General features: G+C 47.1%; 1 protein-coding gene across 14 annotated transcripts in view; it reads left to right on the top strand.

Moving 5' to 3' along the window:
* LOC309607261 (phosphatidate cytidylyltransferase, mitochondrial) overlaps positions 1–20200 on the top strand; it is a 272769-nt gene that overhangs the window by 229210 nt on the left and 23359 nt on the right. For 11 of the 14 annotated variants that reach the window (XM_082345579.1, XM_082345585.1, XM_082345581.1 and 8 more), the window contains one exon: positions 4426–4615. The exons of 2 other annotated variants lie outside the window; for them this stretch is intronic. In XM_082345579.1, the coding sequence (XP_082201705.1) occupies positions 4426–4615 (190 nt within the window). Of the gene's footprint in view, positions 1–4425; positions 4616–11741; positions 14543–20200 lie in introns of those variants that run through there. One more of the 14 variants, XM_082345577.1, reaches the window with a different exon arrangement.

A 20200-nucleotide genomic window follows, 5' to 3' on the forward strand; every position in this document is an offset into this window, starting at 1 on the left:
ATGAATAATGTTGCTATGAACATTCATGTATAAGTTTTATGTGAGTATATGTTTTCATTTCTTTTGGATATATACCTGGGAGAGTAGTTGCTGGGTCTGTGTTTAACCATTTGAGGAACTGCCCCAAGTGGTTTTCCCCAGCACCTGCACATTTCACATTTGCTCCAGGAAGACACAAGGGTTCTAATCTCTCCACACCCTCATCAACACTTGTCCTCTGTCTTTTCATCCTAGCCCTCCTAGTGGCTGCGAGGTGGTGTCTCATTGTGGTTCTGTTTTGTGTTTCCCTGATGTCTAGTGATGTTGAAGATCTTTCCTTGTGCTTCTTGGCCATTCTCTTCTTTGGAGCAAGTTCTTGTCAGATACTTTCCTATTTTTAAATCGGGTTATCTTTCTATTGTTGAGTTGTAAGAGTTCTTTATATGAATATATCCTTAAATAGATCTTTAAAAATTCCTTATTCTACGTTATCTTTTATCTTTAACATACCTCAAAACTCTATAACCTGGGCACCCCTTGCCTCATTTACTCATTGTCAGTGTATACTAACCATCTGCTGCATGGAATATATTGTGCTCTGTGTTCTAAGGATAGAAAATGAATAAAATGTCCCTTACTTCAAGGGGCACAGAACAAAGTGGGAAGGGAAGGGCCATAGTGATACATTTCTGTGGGTATTCAGGAAAAGAGATGACTTTCAGATTGAGGAATCAAGGAAGGCAACCTGACGGAGGTGGCATTTTAAGTGGCCTTTGCAGGATGTGTAGGATTCAACACAAGAAGATTAGGGGAAGAACCTGAGTAAAGATCTTTAGTTCTCTGTGGAATGGTGACTCGTCTAGTTTAACTTTTAGGGCTGAAATTTTCAGAGCTTAGAAAGAGGAATACTAGGAACACAGATCGGAAACATAGCTGGGACCAGATGTTGACTTTGAATGCTGAAGCAGTCTGGATAGTGTTTTATCAGTAACTGGCAAGCTCCTGGCTGTTTGGGTAAGGATGGGGTGATGTGCTCACAACGGAGCCTTGGAAGGCTGTGTCTACAGAAGGTGTAGGATGAATTGGGGGTGGGGTGATTGAAGGCAGCACTGCTGTGTTTCTCTCTTGGAAACTGACAGACACATGCATTGAAGACAAGAAGGAACTCCTGGGAAAATTATTTAATCTTGTGGTTTCCAAATTTATTTGACCATGGATTCACCTTTTTTTTTTTTTTTTTTTACATATAAGATCTGAGGTACGTACTTTGGGTTTTGATGTCTTAGTTCAGTATTTCACAAGTAATAATTTCATAGTAAATGTTGGTTGGTTGGTTACTTAATTGATTACAGGATTGTGGACCATAGAATTGGGTCTGAAGGAATATGAGATATTAGCTAGTCCGTCCCCTGGTTGGATAGAGGCCCGGAGGGGGGAAGTGCGTGCCCATATTTGCCTGTTTCTAAATAAAGGGAGGGTATCCCACAGGTGCCTTGACTCCCAGATCAAATGTACTCCTCGGGCTTCTCTGTTGGCGCAGTGGATAAGAATCTGCCCTCCAGTGCAGGGGACACAGGTTCGAGCCCTGGTCCGGAAAGATCCCACATGCCGCAGAGCAAACTAAGCCTGTGAGCCACAACTACTGAGCCTACGCTCTAGAGCCCGTGAGCCACAGCTACTGAAGCCCGCGCGCCTAGAGCCTGTGCTCCGCAACAAGAGAAGCCACCGCAATGAGAAGCCCGCGCACCGCAACGAAGAGTAGCCCCCGCTCGCCGCAACTAGAGAAAGCCCACGTGCAGCAACAAAGACTCAATGCGGCCAAAAATAAATTAAAATAAATAATTTTTTTAAATGTACTCCTCAGTTTTACTAAAATAATTTTAACCTTGTTTTGCTACGTACACACTGACAACAGCAAATCCTGCTCTACGATACCCCGTGTTGGGCCAGGGCCCTCTCCAGGGGGGCCCGGAGATGAATGAAGGCGTGTAACTGAGCAGACCTGCCTGCCCTTCTAACAGTAGCTCTTTTCCTTATGCCCCTGGTTCCTTTGTGCTGAGCCATGTGTGGGGCTTGCACAGTGTTTAGGAGGAGGTGTTAGCCTGATAGGCAGAGGGCATGGTTCTTGCTACCGTTAACCTGTTCATGTGTGACCCTGAGTAGGTGACTCCATCTGTCACACCAGGGAATCCAGCACTCACGGCATGCATGTCCCCATCATCTCTAGAGGAGCCCCCCCTCCCCCCAGGGGAGGAGGACCACCTGTGGTTCCTTCGTGGGTCCTTGACCCGCCAGGTTACCAACCTCCAGTGTTTTCAAAGGATTCCTGTGGACTTTCTCTGCCAGACACCAGCAATTCAGTCTTAAAATAAGCAGTGCCTCCATTTGATGAACTTTAACGCAAACAAGCCCAAGAACTTGTACGAGGATGGAAATTGGGGAGGGAAGCAGGAATGTTATCCTTATCCCAAGAGGTTTGCTCTTCACGTAACAGTGATTGCTTGTGTAATCAGTGACTCTTCCTTTTTTGGGGTGATTCGACTCCGTTGATGTGGTGGCAATTTTCCATGGCAACTGTCATTGCCACACATCTGGCATCCGATGAAATGGCTCCCAAAGCCCAGGGGTCCACACAGAGTTCCCCTCATCCCACTGATCCTGCCAAGGATGTGCAGGAACACTGGGTGGGGGGTGCGCTGGCGCTGTGCCTCGTGGATGAGGCTTGATTTGCAGTTGTTGGGTTTCTCAGGGTATCACCAGGGCTCCTCCAGAAGTTAACCGGCTTACTGATGCTCTGTGGGGAAGGAGAGAATGAGAAGGAGGGGCAGATTTAGAAAGGGTATTTTCTAATTTATTAAGGTACAAATATTAGCACTGCTGTTTGTTTGTTTGTTTAAACCAAAAATGACTTAATAGGAAGTAGAGGTCAACCAAAATCCTACTGAGTTTCTGAGTGTAGCAGGCCAGCATAGGGCTTGTTTTTTAGGTGTTTCATTTAAAATGGAAAGTTCCAGTTTGCTTTGGGGCCAGAATCCTTAAAAGAAATCCTGACTGGAGGTGTATTATGGGTGACTGTATATTTGCTAGTTTATACCTTGCTGACTAAATTGGCAAAATTTTTATTTTTCCTGGTAAACATTAAGAAGGCATTTTTCCCTCCTTTCCCTAACAAAATCGTATTTGTCGTAAGTGTGTGAAGCAAACTTCTGGTAAAACTGTCCACGCATTCTGTGACGATATGAAAATTAGTGGTGGCAAACAAAGATTTCCTTTCTTAGGTACCACAGGCCTCAGATGAAGTCGACTTTATCCTAATGTGACTCTCAGATTGTGACCAAGTGGAAACAAAATTGGTCAGGCCTTAGAGACCAATATGGAAAGCACAACAAACAGGTTATTATTTGTGAAAATTTTAGGTACTCACCGCCCCCCCATGACTTAGAAAGCTTGATGTTTTTTTCTCTTAAAGTAACTATTACTCTTGCTTATAAATTTTAGAAAGTATATAACCATTCTTGTAATGAAAGGTTATGCTTATTTTAATTCATAACAAGGCACAAAGTTATCTCTTCGCACAAAGCCTTTCTAAAACGGGAATGAAAAACAGCAAGATGTCGAATCAGATCAAAATGTGAACTCTGATGTGTCTGACTTTGAAAATATTTTGAGAACAGCACATGTGCATTAAGCTGGTGACAAATTATCCACAGAAACTTAGTGCTGATAATAATCATATTTTTAACATGCCATTTTTAGTGTATCGTAAGAAAAAAATATGTATTTCCCATTAAACAATGTGTTTTTGTTTGTTTTAACGTTGGGGGCAAACATGTGAACTATTAACCCATAAATTTTCCTCATTCTTAAAAGAAGTAACATACCAAAGACATAATAAAAGTGTAACACGCAAGAAAAGTGAGTTAAGTGGTTTAATGAACCCACGGTTAGGTCATCATACTGTTATAGGTATGCAGTTGAATACCCACAAATCAAAAGACCTCTGTTGTTTTCGGTTAACTTTTGAGATGGTTTATGGTTGATACTCCCTCTGTCCCCAGTTACTTTATTGCAACTTTTTATTTTAAACTCTCCCCTAAAAAGTTACTGAAGAAATGGTAGGTATGTGACGTGATGGAGGTGTTAGCTCTGGTGGTAACGTTTTGCAATATATAAGTGTATCACATCAACACGTTGTTCATCTTAAACTGACACAGTGATGTATGTCAGTGATATCTCAATAACGCTGGGGGAGAAAAGAGCGACTGTGCTGGGAAACCATGTTTATGTAGAAGGGCTCACGCTTGGCAGCTGCCTGGGGCCCGGGCGCGTTTTGAGAATGGCAGCCCGTCCCGTTGCCAGAAACTTTCCCCCGGGAGTCGTTTGCGAGGGGCCGGGGTGGGGGCGTGTTTCCTGCTTGGTGACACGTGTCTCTCTCTCTCTGCTCAGGTGAAGCTGCTCTCAGGGGGGAGCCCCGGCTGCAGACCCTGCCCGTGGCCTCGGCCCTCACTAGTCACCGCACGGGGCCCCCGCCCATCAGTCCCAGCAAGAGGAAGTTCACCGTGGAGCCCGGCGACGACGAGCTGGACTGTGAAAGTGACCATGCTTCCAAGATGAGTCGCATCTTCGCCCCCCACCTGTAAGTGCCCCCCCCCCTTGAAGCGGGTCCTGGGCCACGGTCCTCTTGCCACTCTGTGCCGCTGACTCGGAAGGGGAGAGATGCCCGCTACTCCCCCGCCGCCGGGAGCGGGCATTAAACCGGTGTTAATAACGCCAGGAGAGGTGACCTCTCATCTCCTTCCGACGCACGTGTGCGGCCGTTCGAGTGTGTTCCCCAGAGGAGCTACTTTTCCCCAGAGCGGCTTGGGGACGTTGTCTGGAAGCCTTGGCTTCTCTGGCTTGGTCACTGCCGGCTGCTTGCGCGGGGGACCGGTCCCCGCCGAGTGTCCTTAGGGGCCGGGGCAGTGGCCGAAGGGGCGAGCGCCGGGCCACCGCCGCGAAATGTTGGCTCAGGAGCCCCAGTTGTGCCCCCTGAGCGGTAGGTGTGCGGCCGCAGCTGTGTGTCCCACGGTGGGGGGCGTGCTTTTCGTGCTGGGGATTCGGGGCTGCTCCGCACGGCTGGGGAGCCTCGTCCCGCGCCCAGAGGAGCGGTGCCCGGGCGGCGGCCCTGCTCTTCCATCGCCTCCCGCGCCTGCGGCCTCCGCGCGAGTTGCTTCAGCTCCCTGCGCCTCAGTGTCCTCCCCTGTTGAGATGAAAGTTCCGTGACCCGATGCGGCATCACCACGTTTGTGTTTGGAAACCGGCGCGCTGTATCTGGGCTCCCTCGTTGTGTTTCTCACACGCACGCCTCGCGGAGGGAGCGGATGCTTCTTCGGAGGTTTGGCGGACGCGGCGCCCCCCAGGCAGCCGCGCGGGGAGGCTGGCCTGGCGGTTGGGCGGCCGGTGGGTAGCCTGGGCTCTTGGCAGAGGGCGGAGGCCGCTCTGACGGCCGGAAGGAGCAGCGCTGTCTGTCTGGGTAAAAGGCCCTGCTCCTTTCTCCTCCCCACACGTGAGTTACTGTGTAGTGATTACTCAGGATGCTCGGCCATCCCCAGTTCTTCGAGGATGCTCCCGTTTCTGGCAGGAACGTGGAGCTCCTAGTCCAGGCTCCTCGCTGGAGGCGGGGACCTAGCACGGTTCGAGGGGGCCGGGCGCGCCAGCAGCCCTCGGCATTGCCGGCATTCCAGCGCGCTGGCCCGTGTGTGTAGTCATAAGACATACTGACAGCGGTATTTATCCATCCTCAGTAAATCACTGTAGTGTTAGTCAGAGGCTGAGCCTGCAGTCTGGAGCCCTGGAATTTGCTACGATCAGGAATCCAGCAGCAAGGCTCTGCAAAACAATGACCTCTCGCAAAGAGGGAGAGGCTCATAATTTAGATCCTGGGCGTCCAACTGTTTGGAGTTCATTCTTTTGTTACTAGGAATCTCTTCCTCTCTCCAAACCCAAATAAGAGACATTTGGTCCTTTTTTTTTTTTCTTTTTCTTTTCTCTCTCTCGCTCTTTTTTTTTTTTTTTTTTTAATGAAGAAAGGGGGAGGTGGCTCTGAGATAGTAGGTTTTGTGATCAAACATGCCTTAGTTTAAATCCCAATTCTGCCACGTACCATCTTTGTGGCCTTGGACAATCACTTAATTTATCTGGGCCCGATATCCTTCTCTGTAAAATGGCCGCGCTGACAGTTCATGTGTAGAGCTGTTGTGAGCAGTAGAGTGGAAATACGCAAGGAGTCGGGCACCGTACAGTAGTCAGTTGATGACAGTTACTGCTTTTGTTATTAATGAGTCCATTGTTCAGATACCGGTAATGATAGGGAATAAGAGCGCTGTTACAGTGAATGTAATGTTCCGAAGTCATAATGTCTGTGTTCGCATCCCAGCTTCCTTATCTTTCAATGGGAGTAATAGTGGTTCCTTCCTCAAAGGATGATGGTAAGTGCTTAGTGCAGTGCCCGGCAGATAGTAAGCGGAGCTTTCGTCATTATTAGTATTATTAGAATGTCAAAGCATTTAGAGAATGATTTTGTAACTCCTTGGGTGGTTACAAATGTGACCTCGATGCACAGCTCTGTGATGACACTGTAAATAATTTAAAGTGCAAGTAATAGGAATAGAACTGCAGAGTTCACGTGCAACTCACAGTGGAGGTCATCATGCACAGGTTTAGAAAAACAGAAACGGCAGCACCCCCTGGGCCAACTCCCTGGACTCAGAGAGGAAAGGTGGGCAGTGTCATTTGTTCGCCGCAGGTTGATTCCTCATCTCAGTAACGTTACTGATGTTTCCACGTGTGTTTTCTAAGCGCTGAATGACCAGTTTCACAGGCAGGTTTAAAAGATGCTGCACCTCTTACTTCTTCATGGCTTAGGGTACTTAAGTGCATTGTTTGATTTGATGAAATGTTTCCTATTTGCACTATAGTGTGTCCCCTCCTTTTTATTTAAGATATCCAAGAAACTTTCTATCCTAAATTACAGATACATATGAAGAGGGTCTCAGAGATGCATGCTTTGGCTGCATTTCACTGTAACCATCATATTGAGATATTTTCCAGTAGAGAGATGGAGAGATTGAGCCAGGGTAGGAAGCTACAGAGTATGACTAACTTTCATTTGATTTGATTCGGGGAGGAGGGGGAGAGAGAAGAGGTTTGCCTAGTGATTTCTCCAGAACTTGGAAATTGAGGATTCCTGGGTCATTTGAACTCTTTATTTTCTTATTGAAAGGGTGACCCTGAGAAATTTTTTTGTTTTGTTCCCTAAGTGTTAAGAACATGAATGTCTTATTTGGGAGTTGAAAAGTACTCTATCTGCCATAGAAATAAAGTAGATTAAGGTATGAGGCAAGGGGTAGAGTGGGATTCGTCTTGTGGAAATGTCAGTAAGTAATTTTTTCTACGACCTTGGTATTCAAGTGTGATCTGGTGAGGAAGAGCTCTCCCTTCCCCCTGTCTATCATCCATATGGACTCAGGGATTACCGTTTTATTTGGTTAGTTGAGCTGTCCCTGATGTGGCAGATAAGAGCCCCTTCAACTGACTCATGTGTCCTTCTTACATGCCTTCCCCCCCCACCCCTTTTTTGAACACTTTCTTATTGTCTGGCAGACCAGATGTTCATCTTGTAACTTACCTGCTTTAGCCCTGGAATCGGCCATTTCTCCTGGGGACCCTAATTCCTTTCAGTGGGGAGTAGTATTTAGAAGCCAAGATCTGGGTGCTAAGTGTAACTGTGGTGTCATTGCCTCTAGACTTGAGTTGTCTAATACAGTAGACACAGTTGCATGTGGCAGATCACACTTAACATTAAATAAAGTTTAAAAAATCAGTTCCTCAGTTGCAGTAGCCACATTTCCAGCTCAGTAGCCACATGTGGCTAGTGGCTAGCACGTTGGACAGAACACACATAGAACATTTCTACCATCACAGAAAGTTCTGTTGAACAGCATGGTTTCTAGACTCTGTGGAAAGAGCCAGGGAATCATGAGTTCATTTTAATACTCCAGTTGTAATCCAATCCCACGGAGTTCTTCCTCACCCTCCCCTATTCCATATTTGTATCTCTCTGATTCCAACAACTTCAACCCATTTACTTAGTGTTCAGTCCCACAGTACACTTAAAAGAGTTTCAGGGCCGCGGTGGTGAGAGGCCTGCGCACCGCAATGAAGAGTGGCCCCCGCTTGCCACAACTGGAGAGAGCCCTCGCACAGAAACGAAGACCCAACACAGCCAAAAGTAAATAAATAAATAAATTTAAAAAAAAAAAAACAACACACACACACAAAAAAACCCCGGCATTCACTTTAAAAAAAAAAAAAAAAAAAAAAGAGTTTCAGAATTGCTATGCCTGTACCACTCTGAAAAACAAACCTGCTAAAAAGAGTTCAAGATTTGTTGGTGTTTTTTTTCCCCTGGTGCTGAGGGTATAATAGTAGCCTCTTTTGAAGTACCGGCTTCAAAAGTTACCTCCCCTCCCCACTTCAGTGTTGTGTTAATTACAATCTATAATTAATTTCTGTTGGCACTCAGTCGGAGATTTTTTCCCATCCTTGTTGATTTCATTTTTTGAATATCTAAACTATTAACATGCTTCTAAAAGTCAAGACTGTGTAATCATATTGCCGTGTAAGTAAGTGAAGTCATTATGCTGTGCACCTTAAACTTACACAGTGCTATCTGTCAATTATTTCTTAATGAGACCGAAAGAAAAGAAAAAAGTCAGGCTTCCCTGGTGGCGCAGTGGTTGAGAGTCTGCCTGCCAATGCAGGGGACGCGGGTTCGAGCCCTGGTCTGGGAAGATCCCACATGCTGCGGAGCAACTCGGCCCGTGAGCCACAATTACTGAGCCTGCGCGTCTGGAGCCCGTGCTCCGCAACAAGAGAGGCCGCGACAGTGAGAGGCCCCCGCACCGCGATGAAGAGTGGCCCCCGCTTGCCACAACTAGAGAAAGCCCTCGCACAGAAACGAAGACCCAACACAGCCATACATACATACATACATACATAAATTAAAAGAATGTAAGCAGACAAGAATAGCATTAAAAATAAAGAAAGAAAGAAAGAAAGAAAGAAAAAAGAAAAGAAAAAAGTCAAAACTATATTTAAAAGTACTAGAGGAGTATCATTCCCTTCCCTGTCTCCTTCACTGCTCTTGTTCCCTACCCCTGAAGGCAATTACCCTTCTTGTGTGTCTTTCTGATAATGTAAGCAGATACATGAATATTTTCTCATTCCCTTTCTTTCTTACACACAAGGTGCCATACTTTGTATACTCACTTGAGCTCAGGTGTTTTCAGTCAACCATGTATTGTGGAAATCGCTTCATGCCAGTTTCTCATCCTTGTTTGCAACTGCGTAGTACTCCATTGCATGCATGTGTCATGGTGGGTTCAGCTAATCCCCTTTGTTTGGACATTTAGATAATATTTTATAATAGTAATGCTGCAATGGATAATCTTGTGCATTTGTAATATCTTGTGTATTTGTAATACAATTTAAAACTCTTGAAGGCTAACAATTGATGCAGTATGACAACATGCTAAATTCATACTGCTTTTGAGACTACTTGGCTGGTAGAACCCGGTGAGAGTTTTGTGCTGAAGAGTACAGTCTACGATGGCTTTCAGTTTTCACCTCTGTGTGTGAGTGATGGATTTGTAGCTGAAGTGTTCACTCAGTTACCTGTGCGAGGAAGGGAACGTATATTGAGTGCTTACTCTATACTGGCCCTATGCCAGACACTTGAGGTGTGTTATCTCATTTAACCCTTACAGTAAATGTGTCCCTTTAAGATGGGGTGTGTGTGTGTGTATTACAGAAGCAGAAATTGAGAGCATAACGTGTCCAAAGTGATGGAGCTGGATTAACCCTGCTGTGTGTGACACCGAAACCAATCATCACGTGATTATGTCACAGCTGTATCTCACCTGAGACAGGATGATCTGCATCTTAAAGATGGACATCACATATTTAGGGTGACAATTGACCATTCTAGTGTCTGGCACATGGCAGGTGCTAAATAATTTCTGTGTTGAATTGAAAATTAGCCCCACTATCCAGAGAATGTGCTCTTCGAGCTCATTTCCCAGTTGGAAGCGGCATCCTCTTTTTGATCAGTGCTATATAAATGTGCAAAATAGCTGCCCCTGGCCTCAGAACAGGGCAAAACCCATAAGCTCACACTGAGATCAAAGCCACGGTCCCTGGCCTTGTGCTGTGACGGCTACGCTCGCCCCAGACGGCGTTAACAGTCCAAGCTGGAAGAGGCAGGGCCCGGCGAAAGAAAACACGACCCCTCTCGCTGGTGCTGCTCCTTTGAAATCCTTTCCTTGTGTGAAATATGTCCCCTGATGTTGTCTTTGCTTCTGTGGCCATGCCTTTGAAGTTTTTCTGATGGAGCCGATTCTGGTGTATCCTTGAGTATGTTCTCCAGGCTCGGGTCCTCTGTTCCCTTTGCTCCTCCCCTTTCTCTTCTTCCTTCTTCTTTCTCCTTTGCTTTCTTCTTCCCTTAACCTCCTATTCTTATTCTTTTTTTTTTTTTTCTCCCTTGGTCTCAGTCACTTCCCTCGTGACCCCATAAGAGTGAACAGAAAAAGAGGGAAAAACAGACTCAAAACTAGTAATTCTTGCAGCTTGACAGAAGGTTGGAGGAAGCCTTTGAAATTACGTTCTGGGCGTGTAATAGAAACTCGGTTTAAAAAAAACCAAAACCTTATTGATTACTGACTAAAATGGACATTTTTTTCCCCCATAGGGATTGATTGTGTAGATGGTACCTCAGGGGTTCAGGAGTATCTAGTTTGTAAGGTATATGCATAATCGTTGGCTACATCATCATGCTCCGTTTGGTGATTCTCCATTTCCTGTATCTCTTTAGTACCTTTAGTAGGATGTGTATGAACATGCTTTATCAGGGGACTGTTAGTCCACAGACTTCATGAAAGTAGAGGAAGCAATTCCTCATTTCAATTTAAAACCAGACCCAGAGGGAATGTAAATTGGTGCAGCCACTATGGAAAACGGTATGGAGGTTCCTTAAAAAACTAAAGCTAGAGCTAGCATATGATGCAGCAATCCCACTCCTGGGCATATATCCAGAAAAGATGAAATCTCTAATTCGAAAAGACACATGCACCCCTATGTTCATAGCAGCACTATTTACAATAGCCAGGACATGGAAGCAACCTAAGTGTCCATCGACAGATGAATGGATAAAGAAGATGTGCTACATATATACCACTGAATATTACTCAGCCATAAAAAAGAATGAAATATTGCCATTGGCAGCAACATGGATGGACCTAGAGACTATCATACTAAGTGAAGTAAGTTGGACAGAGAAAGACAAATATTATATGATATCACTTACATGTGGAATCTAAAAATAATACAAATGAACTTATTTATAAAACAGAAACAGACTCACAGACATAGAAAACAAACTTATGGTTACCAAAGGGCAAAGGTGTGGGGAGAGGGATAAATTAGGAGTATGGGATTAACAGATACACAGTACTGTATACAAAATAGATAGACAACAAGGATTTACTGTATAGCCCAGGGAACTATATTCAATATCTTGTAATAACCTATAATGGAAAAGAATCTGAAAAAGATTATTTATATATGTGTGTATGTATATATATATAGTTATATATATATATATATATATAGTTATATATATATATAGTTATATATATATATATAAATAAAACCTAGTTGCCTTGTTGTACACCTGAAACTAACACAATATTGTAAATCAGCTATAGTTTAAATAAAAAAAAACCCAACTAGACCCAGAGGAAATTGAAAAGTTGGGGTTATTTTAGTACCTTGACCTATCAGCAGCTGAGACTTTAAAAGGTAAACGGAAATGTGTTTTTATTAGGTAGACAGTAATACGTATTTATAGGCAGAGCATGTTATTGCTGTGTCCATGTCTACATAAGCCTTAGAGGGGGTCAGAATTCTCCTCACTGAGAATGGTGATAGATCAGGATTCCCAGCATCCAGAGAATCAAGAGAGCCTTTGTATCAGGGCTTATTCATGACCGCGACTGTCTGTTGAGCCTGATTGCGTACCAAGCACTGTGCTGAATGTTTCATGGGCGTGATCTCCTTGCGTCTCTCAACCCTGTGATGTGGATGCTATGATTATCCCTCTTTTGCAGGTGGTAAAACTGAGGCTCAGAGAGGTTTGTAACTTGCTCAAGGTCACAGAGCTAGCTAGTTGGTAACGGAGCCAGGAATCAAAACCCGGGCTGGCTGTTCCTGGAGCCAGCGCTGTTAGGAACCATGTTGCATTGATATTGAAGAACGCATGCATCCAGCTGCTGTGAGTTGTTCGATACAGGAGCTTAACGCCTTGTGGTTTTGGATGATCTGCCGTGTGAGCATTCTCCACACAGCGGAATGACGCTTTGGAGATGACGGCTGGAGAGTGGTCGTTGGAGCACGCGGTGACGGGATGCAGGGGCGTAAGTGTGGCAGGGCTCTGAGAGCGCTAGGCAGGTCCATCCGCCCTGCACGGCGAGGCTTCCCCGCAGGGATGATGGGAGGAAGAGCAGCTGTTGAGCTTCCCCTGAAGAGGCTGAAAGGGCATCTCTGTGCAGGTGAGAGCCCCACGTGAACAGAGGAGGGTTGCCTTCATGCTCAGGAAAGTGCTTTTGAAATTGTGTTCTGGGGACTTCCCTGGTGGTCCAGTGGTAAAGAATCCGCCTTCCAATGCAGGGGACGCGGGTTCGATCCCTGGTCGGGGAATTAGGTTCCCACATGCCGTGGGGTGGCTAGGCTCGTGCGCCACAACTGTTGAGCTCGCGTGCCTCAGTGAGAGAGCCCGCGTGCCGCAACTACAGAGCCCACGCACCCTGGAGCCTGCGCGCCACAACTAGAGAGAGAAACAACCCGCACGCCACCACTAGAGAGAAGCCCGCGTGCCGCAACGAAAGATCCCGCATGCCTCAACGAAGATCCCGCGTGCTGCAACTAAGACCCAAGGCAGCCAAGGAAAAAAAAAAAAGAAATTGTGTTCTGGTTTAAAATCTCTGACCCAATATTAAGTTAGTGGCACAGGCCAATAGTAACGTTAGTCTAAAGACACAGACTGGGGCATTTTAAAATTTGCTTTAAATATATGAAGACATTTCCACCCCACCCCCCTCTACAGATTTCATAAATCAAGGACTTTTGAAATAGAATCCCTCAGACTATGTGCTTTCTCTCTTTTTCTCCCACATCCTTTTTGGCATCGTCTGAGCTTGGGAAGTTTTAGCCCCGAAATTCTCTCCTCTTCTGCGCTTTCACACACAATCGTGTAAGTCTTCCCACAAGCGTTCTGGGATTTAAGAGGATATTTTATAGCCTTAATTTTAGTTATCCTAAATAACTAACTCAGAAACTGAGATATTGTTAATTTTTTTTTTAAATCCCCCCAACGTACAGCAAGTACGTGTATTTATTTTGAAAAGCAAATGAGAAGGGAGCCTGGGTCCTTAATGAGCACTTCTGTGGGGACGTAGAGTGTCAGAAGGGCTTCGTGTGAGGCTGACTTTGCCCTGCACTGGAGCTAGGGCTGCGGGTCAGCCCTAACGGGGGTGGAAATGAAGCTGGTTTTTACAGCCACTCCGTGTGACGTTAAAGGCGCATCTGTGTGTTGCATGTGAGTGTTTTGCTAATGAAGTGTGGTACCTTTAAATAAAGGTCACGGGCCTGACCTCTGTTGTGTGGGTTTCTTGTTTGTCAGGCTAGAGGCATTTTCTCATTTTCACAGTTCAGCCGAAAACAAAGACCTCCTTATCCGAGCAGGGCGCTATGCTCTTAAGAGCTGACATCAGCCTTTTCCCAGCAGGCATCATTTCTGCCTTAAGAGTCTTTGCAGAGAGCTCGGAAGGCAGAGAACCGTCCTGCTACTGGCGTTGTTCTGACCAGATGACACACGGGGTGAAGAAATGCCAAGCGTGCCAACAGTCAAGGCAGCAGAATAAAGGACCGTCATCGCGTGTCTGTTCTCATCTGCTCTGGGGACCTCTGGGCTCTTCCGTATCACAGAGCTTATAGAAGTGGGACGAGAACCTTGAAAAAGGGGGACTTCTTTACTAGAGAGGCATTAAAGAACCTTTGGGATCCATCAGAGAACTTTCATTAGCATGTGTAAAGACACTTTTTAAGAGGACACACTAAGATGGAAAAAAAGAAAAAGAGTGTTTTTAGGTTGATGGATTAAGTCAAAGGCGTTTGTTCAGAAGTTGAGGAAACAACACAACATAGGGTTTGGCCGGTTCCCCCTCCTGCCCTGATTCTCCAGGCGCCTCAGCCCTTTTTAGAGCGCTGTCTCCATGAAGGTGCATCTGTGCCGGGGACACAAACGGCAGCTATATTTACACACAGAGGATCAGTCTTGTTGCTTTGTGGCCACACAGACCTCGTCTTGTTGCAGCATGGAGCCGGCCTGTTCTGAGAGCATATCAAGTGCTGTCACTTCAGTAGATCCGACTGAGGACCAGAAGGAGGACTGCTCAGAAGTGTGCTTCGTGTGAGTGTCAGTGGTTCTTTGATTTTCCTCTCAGGTCTTGCTTGTAAACCCACCGTCTCCTGTGCTACCAGCGGCTGGCACACGGTGAGGTGGCGTCCAAGTCCCGCGTGCTGTGTTTGGTGTAATTTTTGTTTCATGACTGCCAGTGCTTTGGTCCCTTATCTTCTTTGCTAAATCTTTGGGTACACACACACACACACACACACACACGCACGCACGCACGCACGCACGCACGCACGCACTCATGCAGCACACATTCTCTCTCCCTCTCTCCCTCCCTCTCCCTCTCTCTCCCTCCGCCTCTCTCTCTCTCTCTCTCTCTCTCTCTCTCTCTCTCTCGAAATTTCTCCACAGATTGTCTCCAAAGCATAATTAAAGAGCTCAGTGTTGCAGTAAGGGTTTGGGTCTGGCAGGAGCTAGAAACCTTGGCAAACAAGGGATCTGGATTCTGGATCCGAGCCTCCATGGCCCCAGCAGAGGCCCCGTGCACCGCAGACGAGAGGGGGATGGATTTCGCTACCGTGCTCTCCTCTGATTTCTCTGCCTCCTGCCTTGCTTTCCTTGAAGAGACCTAAGAATACAACTAACAGATCCACAGAGAAACCGGATCAGGGTCAAGTGGAAGCAACAAACCAACTCCTAGTTGGTCAGGTCGCTTTAGAAGCACGTCTGAGGCTGAACCCTCTTTGCTCCCCCAAACCTGTCCCTGTCGTTGAACCCGTCGAGGGAGGGTCGTGGGCTTTTCTAACTCATCGGAAGCCGTTTCCTTGTGACCACCAAGGTGACCCCTCAGGGGTGCAGGGCACTGCTGCCTGTCGAGTGCCTCAGGGCCCTCTTACCTCAAGATGCTCGAAGGACAGAGAGTGTTCCCCGGCCAGAGTTTGGGAAGCACCCAACCCGATCTCCTGAGTCTGCCTGTGTGGTTGGCGCCATTCAGGCTCTGAGAGTCTGAGGTACAGAGACGTGGTTTAGCCCAGGGTTTCTCAAAGGTAACTCGCCAGGGGATCCTCGGTTCCTTTCTCACGAGCCCTGTTAGCAGTATTCCGGGGGGCATACTTGCCTAACAAAATGAGCGTTTTATTTGGTTTCAAAATTCTATTCTGAATGTGCAGACTCCCAGGGCTCTGGTGCCGCACAGCCTAGGTATGTGATGGCAGGATTGTGTGATCCCTTGATCTGGGGCTGTAGGGTGCCAGCTTTCATGCTCAGGGCTTTCAGCGAAGTTCAGTGAGGCCAGAGAGGTTGAGGAAGCCCGGGGCCCCGTTCTCCCTTGACCGTGTGCCCCTCACCTTCCTTCCTTACCCACCTCCTTCCCTCCGAGCTGTTTCTAGGGAGTGGATTGTCTCCACTTCCGTATCCATTCCTCAGTCCAGTGCCGTGATCCGGACCCTCAGCGTTAATGAAACGTCTCTCCCTCCCTCACTGGTGCCCTGCCGATCGCCAGATGCGGGGGGAACCTGACCCAGGTTATCTTATTTGACTTCCTGTTCCATGGAAGCCTCTTCTCCCTTGGTTTCCTTGGCCCCCTTCTTGCTTTCATTGGTTCCCCTCCTAGTTCTCTGGCTCCTCCATTCAGGATCTCTCAAAGGCTCATCATTAATCCATCCTCCAGGGCTCCGTCCTTCTCACTGCACAGACCCTGGAAAGAAGTCACATGCCAGCTCATGGCTTGAATTACCACTAGAGGTGGAGGGTTCCTAGATCTTTATGTCTGGCTGAGGCCAAACCTCCACACCCACAGAGCCGTCTGCCTTCCGGATAGTGTATGTGCCCCTCAGGCTCAGAGCTGCTCCACCAGACGTGACTTTATAGGCTCTTTCTCCTCCAGCGCTTGCCCAGGTCTGTCCCCCATCTTCATGGCAGGGCAGCCGTCCATCTTTCCACTTGCCCTGAAGTCACCTCTCTCTTCTTCGATCTGGTCTCCCATGTGTACTCTATCTCTGCCCCCTGTTAAATCAGTCTGCTGAATCTTTTCCACGAAGCTCCTGGCCTCGGCCATGGCTTAGACCCCCGTTCCCATGGCAGTGCCCTCCCTACTGGTCTTGGCACTTTAGTGCAGAAGAAGGTTCCCGAAGTCTTCCTCTCTGCGTGGAATTCTCCCGCGGCTCCCAGTCAGCTCCTGGGAGCGCTGAGCAGACCCCCGCCTGCAGGAGCTTCTGCGCTGCCTGCTGAGGTGCCGCCCACTGCTGTCCTTCCTCACTTTTCTTGCCTCCTTCTCTTGGCAAAGGGCGGTTCCTTCTGCTTCAAGGCGAACAGTTCTATGCATAGAATGATCACACTTTGCTGTCCCTTATCGTGTCTGTCCCACCAGGGCACCCAGCATAGTGCCCTGTGCCTTCTAGGTGCCAAGTAAATGTTTCCATGAAAAATGTGCCACTCTGAGGGCACTGTCAATGCTCTTCCCTTTGGAAAGGATGGTAAGAATTGCTTTCTTTTTTTAAAAAAAAAAATTTATTTATTTATTTATGGCTGTGACGGGGCTTAGTTGCCCCACGGCATGTGGGATCTTAGTTCCCCGACCAGGGATCGAACCCGCGTCTCCTGCATTTGAAGGCGGACTCCTAACCACTGGACCACCAGGGAAATCCCAAGAATTGCTTTCAAATATGCAGTAAGCCCTGAGTGGCACCACGTCCTGTACGTCTGTTTTTTCTGTGTAGGCCTGATGTTTCATTCAGGGAACCCCTGGAACAGAGAATCGCACCGCCACCACTTGTCCTGCCTTCCTCCCCGGACCCCTGTTCCCCCCAAACAGAAACATGCAAATCCCTAGTCCCTGGGCACGTGCACGCTTAATAATCTGAATCACTGGCTCTGCCTGAGATGCTGGCTTTGGGTCAAATGCTCTTATCCCAGTGCTGACCCTGAGTAATAAGCCTTCAGAGTTTACTGTATGAATGAATTTTCCCCCGCTCCCCCCTCTGTTTATATTTCTTCCTGTGCGTCTTGCTCTGATCCCAGGGTGAGCATCAGGTAAGGTGTATAGAAATGAGAAATCCAGTTCAGGTGGGTGCACCTCGCAGGTCAGAGGGATGGCCAGACACTTGTGGGTGTAAAGAATAGTTCTGTCCATGCTAGAAAAGCCAGCAGATCTCTGCTCGGGTGTTTATTACTTCTGGAGTTTTTCAAATCTACCTAAAAAGTTCTCAAAGCCAAAGCGTTTTCCAGCCATCTCATAATAGAGCAGTGGTGTGTATTTTATTTGTGTGCGACCACTTTGGGTGCTAGCTCTAGGGCAAGTTATGTCAAGTGAGCGCAGTGCAGAGGCCCCGTGTTCTAACCGTGTAACACGGGTACATGGTGCTGATGCCCTGTGGCTCTGTGATCGGCATGTATTTCTTGAGAGCCTCCGTGGAGGGCACGGCAACGCTCGCTGATGGGCAATGGCTCTGGCTCATTTTTGACAGTAAGATAAAGTCCACGTTATGTAGGGTGACCTTCAGGCACTTTGGTGACCTGTCCTAAACTCCCTTTCCCAGAATTATTCTCAGTAGATGGCCCTCTTGGACTATCCATTGTCAAAAGCCTCCTTTACCATCATTATGTTAAAAAGAAGTTATCTGAATCCCCGCCATTATACACCTTTGAGCAAGCTCCACATGGTGTGAGAAGCGATTCTCCCCCAACTCACGGTGGGCAGTCTGGGTTGTTCACCTGCTTTGGAACTTCCATTCTGAGGCTAATATTTGAAACCAGCATTTTCACTGCCCGGGGCATCTTAATGTGTGCCGTGTGGCCCTCGCCATGTCCCAGGTTCCTCTTCACACCCCCTGTGTCAGGGTTCCCAGCCTCCCTGGTTGCCTGTACTTTAAATCTTTCTAAACGTGCCACCAAATTTGGTGAGCGTCTGACCTGCCATCCTCCCCAACATTTCATTTTGGAAAAAGTTCAGATCTACAGAAACATTAAACAACTGGTACCATGAGCACCCACGTATCGTTCACTAGCTTCACTAGTTGTGAATATTCTGCCACATTTGCTTTCTCTTTTGTACGTGTCGTAGACAGTGGTGCGATCTAACGTAGTACATGTGTTCACATTCGAGAATGCCCTCTATGGATGTTTTCCTTCACATTCAGGGTGCAGTTGGGCGCCACACGTTGCATTTTGTTGTTGTGCCTCCCAGTGATCTTTGATCTAGGAGAGCTTTCCCCATGCTGCGGGATGGATGGTGGTGGCGTTGGGGGACGAGGGAGGCGGGGTCCCAGGCAGGGGCGGCCCTGATGTCACTCCTTGGGAAAGTCGCCCTTTGGAACCAGCCAGACCGACAGCAGGGGCCTCTCTGTCCACACTGGGAGGGATGACGTTGTACGTGATAAATAAAGCACGTATTCAGGATGTGCGTGTGGTTGTTACGTGGGGGCAAGGGTGAGTTCAGAAATGGACAAGGCAGAGGGAGAGAAGTCAAGTTGAAGGAGGAGACGAAGCGACTGGAACAGGATGTGGCTGAGCTGTAAGGAACAGATGTAAATGTCCCTGCCTGCTCCGAGATAACTCAGCAGCTTTTCATATATTTTTATCGCTGCCCCACAGGCTTATTTCTGTTTCTAGCCAACAATCCCAGTGGTTTTACTTACAAAAAAAAAAAAAAAAAGCAACAACCCAGCACCTTCCCTCATTCGCGGCAAAGGTGGGGCGTTGCCCTACTCTCCTCCTCCCTAAACCTGCAAAACTCTAATAGACCGCTTTCCTGTGAGACCCTCGGTTTCTTAGATATAATTGATTCGAAGCTCAGGTGAAGTCTCTTAACTGTGAAAACTGGTAGCATTTGGGGGAGTGGAGAGAGGGTTCTTCTGATTTTCAGTAGCGAATTTGATGTCTAATAAAACCGACCTAAGAATTTCTGAGACTCGACGTTAACTCCTTGGGGGTGCCATGATGGAGACCTAGACAGTGGCTGTGGGGTTTCTCACCCGAACTTGGAGCGCCTATTGGGCTGGGTGAGTGGCAGGGTCTCCCAGGCGGGCACCTCGCCCCGGTGTGGGGCTGGGGGCAGGGGGTGCCTTCCTCCTCCTGTTGCCCAGGTCCCGGGACACCTTATTTTTTCCTTTTTGAGGATTGGTTGTTTGACTCTTCTTTCATTTCCAAGAAATGTAGCAGAGTATCCTTCCAGTAAATTCCCCCACTTAGCCTAAGCTAGCCGGCCTTGTTTTATGTTGCTTGTGACCAAAAGAACTTGTTAACAAATACAGATAGTGGGGCTGTTTACAATGTTTCGCTATTATTTGTGATACTTCTGGGGCTGTCTCTGTACATCCATCCTTGTTCACATCTCGTATTCCCCCTGTTTCTAGAAGTGGAATTTCTGGGTCGGACGGCGCCCATTTCTGCTTCCGTGCACCCTGCCAGCTCGTCTCTAGTAGGTTAGCTGACTGACATTCCACTGGCAACTCTGTGCATGTGCCTGTCACCCACAGCGTCACAAAGGTGACTGTTAATGTGTATTTAATTTTTGCAGGTTTCATAGGAGAATCATTGTGGTAACTTGTCTTTTTTTTTTTTTTCTTTCTGCTACTAGGAAACTTGAATGGTCTTTTCATACTTTCATTGACCATTTGGATTTCTTCTTTTGTGACTGTTTCTATCTTCTTTTTAAAAAAATTTAGGGCATTCATCTTGTTTCTATTGCTGTGTTATAACTCTGCTTATTAAGGACCC

The sequence above is a fragment of the Balaenoptera borealis genome (assembly GCF_965194805.1).
Source record: "Balaenoptera borealis genome assembly, chromosome: 12".
Taxonomy (NCBI): domain Eukaryota; kingdom Metazoa; phylum Chordata; class Mammalia; order Artiodactyla; family Balaenopteridae; genus Balaenoptera; species Balaenoptera borealis.